At 36.0% G+C, this 5,329-nt stretch overlaps 1 protein-coding gene across 3 annotated transcripts; it reads left to right on the top strand.

Annotated features, from left to right (window-relative positions):
- The first annotated feature begins 227 nt into the window (after positions 1-227).
- On the top strand, positions 228-5,323 carry LOC113210708 (uncharacterized). 3 transcript variants are annotated; one of them, XM_052274843.1, is made up of 8 exons: positions 228-401; positions 485-551; positions 642-3,585; positions 3,668-3,787; positions 3,902-4,025; positions 4,112-4,183; positions 4,591-4,738; positions 4,831-5,323. In XM_052274843.1, exons 3-4 carry the CDS (start codon positions 645-647, stop codon positions 3,673-3,675), a joined length of 2,949 nt encoding a protein of 982 aa, XP_052130803.1. In that variant the 5' UTR covers positions 228-401; positions 485-551; positions 642-644; the 3' UTR covers positions 3,676-3,787; positions 3,902-4,025; positions 4,112-4,183; positions 4,591-4,738; positions 4,831-5,323. The 3 variants fall into 3 exon arrangements, with proteins under 3 accessions (XP_052130803.1, XP_052130801.1, XP_052130802.1); XM_052274841.1 differs by having other exon boundaries at positions 3,879-4,025; XM_052274842.1 differs by having other exon boundaries at positions 228-551; positions 3,879-4,025.
- The last annotated feature ends 6 nt before the right edge of the window (positions 5,324-5,329 follow it).

The following is a 5,329-nucleotide window of genomic DNA, read 5'->3' as shown; positions in this document are numbered from 1 at the left end:
AAGAAGTTTTTGATGTATGTTGAGTTGATACTTCCAAGCTTGAGATTGACTTGAATATTGTATTCTATTTAAACTATAACCAAGACATTACTATTTTGTATACAGGCACTTCTACTCGAGATATACTCTCTGTTTTCCCTTAATTTGGTTCCACGTGAAGGATTTTATGATGCTGCTTGGTTTGTCTGCAAGGTAAGGGTGATTATTTTTATTTTTAAAATGTGAAATCTACGTTTGTCCTTGAAGGTTTCATAAATTTGAAGTTAGATCAATGCTTCTATTTTGTGTTACAGGCAAGATTATTTTTATATTGTAGAAGTTCTTGAAGACCAGACAGTTATATCTGCTCGCCCCTCTACCCAGTTTTCGTTTGATTTATCATTGCTGTGTGTGGTAGAGTGGTACGTAACACTTGCACTTCAATTTAAGTTTTAATCATTTTAATTTATTCGCTGCTTATTATTTGGGTTTGCATGTTGTTTAGCTTGATGTGAATTCCTTCCTTGATACTTTATTTTGTTCACTTGTTTCGGATTGAAGTTTTACTTGCCGTAAGTTTTTTTTTCCCTTAAATTTACCTAACTTTGCAAGATGTCAGTAGTATTTTGCAATTATCAGTACAACAAATTGCTTTGTTCCAGAACATGGGTGTATCCACTGACATTTGGAGAGCATGTATTGGTACATTTTGCCATCCAGTCTATAAGAAGAGAACTTCTAGCAGTACTAAAGCCAAAATTGCAAAGGCAAGGCTGCATCTCACATTTTGGTTTGCTATTCTGGCAATTCTCTTGGTCATTGGAAATGTGGAAAGGAACCCTGGTCCGGCAGAATACAAATGCAATCATTGTGAAAGGATCTCACCATCTTTAAGAAGTAATGCTGCTCATCAGAGAGATTCCCACTCAATGGACAGCAATTATAGTTATTATTGTGCTGTTGCATCATGTAGAAATGAGATATTTGTGTCACACAAATCGTTGGTGAATCATATATGGAAGAGACATACAAGTGCTAAAGATGAAGCATTAGATGTGAATGTTCCTCCCAGCAGAGTGTCATGTTCTACTGAAGGTTGTGTTGACGTATTTTCATCTCTACATCTTTTATGTAATCATCTAATAAGTTATCACGGGCAAGAGAAAGGTGAGCGAATACTATGCCCATATCCAACTTGCACAAGTGGATCTCTGAAATTATCGTCTTTCAGAACCCACCTCTCTGAAAAACATGTGGGCTGGAAAAATAATGAACCTCAAGAACGGCCAGTTCTCCATGATAATTTTGGTGAAGTCTTTGAATGTGATGAACAAAATATGGATTTTCAAGAACAAGAAGTTAATGATGGTGGTGCAGGTGAATGTGACATGAGTGTAGAAGAGTTTGATGATGAAGAAAACGACTTTGATATTATCCACACTATGTCCAAAAACTTCTTTCACCAGCTGGCTAAATTTTATCTGAAGATGGAGACAGAATGTATGATGCCCGCATCATCAGTGCAAACCATGTCCCTTGGTCTTGCCCACCTTCAACGTTTGAATCTAGCTATTATCAAAAAAGTTTTGCTGAAAGAGTTGCAAGATTTGAACATTAGCAAGGAAGTCAGTGATTCTGTTTTAACTAATGTCCTGTATGCTGACAAAATGTTTTGTGCTCATACCAAGGATGCTCCAGGACCTACCCTTTCTACACAAAAGCTAAGACTGAAATATTACAAAGAGAATTTCACGTACATTAAACCTGTTGAAATTAATTTGTCTCTAGATCCGACATTGCCAAGAACTATCCACCTTGTCTCCATTCGTGAAACTTTAATTGAATTGGTTAAATGTCCATCTGTTAAACGCCAAATTGATCGGAGCTTTGAGGCACAGGCTAGTGGTCAGAGAGATGAAAACATTCTACGGGATTACAGAGATGGTATGGTATATCAACGGAGCCAATCAGCCATGAAGAAAACTATTGATCTTATCATATTTCAAGATGCTTTTAGTGCCACTAAAGACTTAGGATCAACAGCTGAAAAATATGATACACTTGGCATGTACTTTGTGATAGGTAACATGCTTCCTCGCATCCGGTCTAAACTTAAATCTATGAACCTTGTAATGATTATCCCAAAATTTAAGGAAATGTTTAAAACCTTTGGAGACAAGTGTTTTAAACATGTAGTTGAGGAGCTGAAAGATTTGGAGATAAATGGGATTAATTATTATGGTGAAGTCATTCCAGTTGTTCTGCAGTTTTTAGTTGGTGACAATAAGGGCCAGAATCAAATTGGAGGTTTTGTCGGGTCTTTTACAGCACTGAGCTATTGTCGCTTTTGCCCAATGGGAAGAAATGATATACGAGAGACTCCTTGGGTTGTAGAACCTTTTCGTACTAAAGAAAGCTTTAATGAAGATTTAGCGCTTTTCGTACAAGCAAAAGTGGAAGGTCGAGACGACATTGAACATGTCCATGGAGTAAAGACTGACTGTATTTTCAATAGTCTGCAAGAGTTTAACAGCATGGACCCCCGTCTTTGCCCATGCTTAGCACATGATATTTTTGAAGCTATGTTAAATGAATATGATTTCTTTCCCGTCATAGAAAGTCTTATTAGCAAGGGATGGTTTACGCTCAATGGTCTAAACAAGCTTATCCAAAAGTTTAAATATAGTTCTCACGATATCAAGAATAAACCAGTGAAAGTTAGAGCCACTAAACTTGGTGGCCATGCAGTCCAAAACTGGACTCTCTTTAGATTGTTCCCTTTCATAATTGGCAAGGACAGAATATTGGATGCTTCAGATAGTCATTGGCAGCTTTACCTCTCCCTGAAAGAAATATGTGAATATGTTTGTGCTCCATCAGTCACACTCCAGCAGGTTGCCCATGCCAAAGGACTCATTTCTGAGTACATGCAACAGAGGCAAGAGATTTTGCAAACTCAAGCAAAACCTAAACACCATTTTGTAAGTCACTATGCTGATTTGATTGTATTAATGGGACCAATTATGCACCTCTTTACTTTAAGGTTTGAAAGTGCCCACACTTTTTTCAAGAGAGTTGCTCGTACATGCAAAAATTTTATCAACCTTGGCATCACGATGAGTGAAAAAGCAGCTTTATATTTCTGCTATCTCTCAACAGGAAGTTATTTCGATGAAGGATTTTCTGTTGAAGGACAGCAGCCTTTAGATAAAAGTAAATATGGCAAGGAAATGGAAGACTTCCTTCTTAAACAGAACTTATCTGCTCATGTTAAAGAAGTTTCATCTGGTAAAGTTGACTCTGTGGAGTTCAAGAGAGGCTACTGGATTTTATTAGGAAATAAGGAAGAAAATCATGATGTCATAGTGACTGGTTATATTCAGTGTGTAATTGTAGAAAAGGGTGAAGTGAAAATAGTTGTCTCCATCCATAGAGCTGAATTGTGGGTTGAATATGGCCTTTATACAATTGACATGAGTTCTTCCTACAACTATAAATGTATTTTGGCCAAAGATTTAGAGTATCCTGTCAGTCAGTCTGTGTACAATTTCTATGGAAAGAAGTGCTTCTCACTAAAACATTTGCTTACTTCTTCCATAGATGAAGGTATGTACATTGGTTTACTTCTGAAGAGAATAATTATGCTTATTGCATTTTGAAGTTACTTATCCCACCTTCTAATTTGCAGCAGACTAAAACCTAGTCAAAGTTTGGCAAAAGCAGGGGAAAAACATCCTACTTCCTATGAAAGAAAACAATTTGACAATTTGGAATTTCTATTCTTTGGTTCCCTCTACAGCTCCTAGGTGTAAGTAGTACTCTTTAGTCTTATCCTTCCTCCATGGTCTGTTCTAGGTGTTTTGCTGCTCAATCTAATTTTTTTCTTTTTTGATTCAAAGGTATTATTGTCTGTTTTATTTAGTTGAATTTTTGTCTCGCTGCCTTATGAGAACTTCGGCTTTGGCTTTCTCGCAATGGAGGAAGATCAGTGCTTCTCCATCATCTGGTCTAAAACCTTCTCCACTGCCACGGTTGGGAAATGAGAGGTATGTTTGTTTTCTCTCCTGGTTAATTGTTTAAACATTCAGATTATTTATTTCCTTAATTTGAGTAGTTGTCACATTTTTTACAGTTCTGTATGGGCTATTATTATTATTGACCCTTTCTCTTTTCCTCCTGATATCTGCCATAAATGAGAATGCAGGTAAGTTGACTCTTCTTCTGTCTTTCTAGACAGAAATCTCGGAGACAAAGTAGAATTTTTGTTGGGGTTCAAGTTATTAAGAAAGGTTAAGTGTTGTAGTATTTAATAGAACCCAACTGACGACCAATAATACAAATTTGATTGGCTGTGGTTGCCAATTTATGATTTTTAGCTTCATAACTAAGTAAAACAGTATTATTACTTCAAGAAAAATATATTTTTGGTCGTCAGTTGGGCTTTATTAAAAAGTGTTACACTTTCCCTTTCTGAGTAACTGTATCCCCAACAATAATCTAAGCTTGTCTCCGAGATTTCTGTCTAGAATGCCAACTAAGAACAAGACATTGTGGTGGCACCTTTACATTCTACTAAAAATTTTGAAAACTTATTGAGTCTTTTATCTACAGGAATGTCAAACTGCATCTTCAATACACTTTAAAAAGTAGGGTGAAAAAGAAAGAAAAACAAAAAGAAGACTTTTGAGTGTCAGTGGAAGTTGCTGTAATAGCTCTTACATTCAATATTGGACTGCTACTATATATATCAGGAAAACTGGTGAGTATTATTAATGGGGAAAGGTACAAGTAAGCAGTTAAACTGTTTTAACTTTCGTAGTTTATTTATTCTAATCCTTATTTTTTCCTCAGAAGACTGACTCCATTCATTTGCCTGCGTATGACACCCTCCAACTGCAACATAAATGTGATAGTAAGGAACATGCAGAGAAACTTATTTCAGATCGCCATAATTTTCAAGGTAGAGTTACACCTATATTATTTTAATCACTAATGCAGTGTCCTTGATAATAAATTGTTCAGTAAGTACGTATTGTTTTTTGTTTTTTTTAAATTTAGCATATATAATTCCATTTCCGAAACATTTTTTTTTTTTTCAAATCCTGGATTGATGTGACGAATCATCCATCACATGACAAATCAATATGTGACGACTCATTTATTTTACCAGCTCTTACGAATGGATTGTCACGTGACAAAGCATTCTTCTCACCACTTGTGACGAACCCTTTGAGAGTAAAATTTAGTTGTGACTTTGTCGTAAAGTGACGACTTAAAGTTTAACAGTGCAGTTTTAGTTTTCCTGCACAGATAGACGAACATGATAAAATGAAGGAACTAATCATTAGAT

The sequence above is a fragment of the Frankliniella occidentalis genome, unplaced genomic scaffold (assembly GCF_000697945.3).
Source record: "Frankliniella occidentalis isolate FOCC.00 unplaced genomic scaffold, Focc_3.1 Scaffold452, whole genome shotgun sequence".
Lineage (NCBI taxonomy): Eukaryota > Metazoa > Arthropoda > Insecta > Thysanoptera > Thripidae > Frankliniella > Frankliniella occidentalis.
Note: the sequence above shows the minus strand (reverse complement) of the source record. Positions and strands in the feature narration are given on the sequence as shown.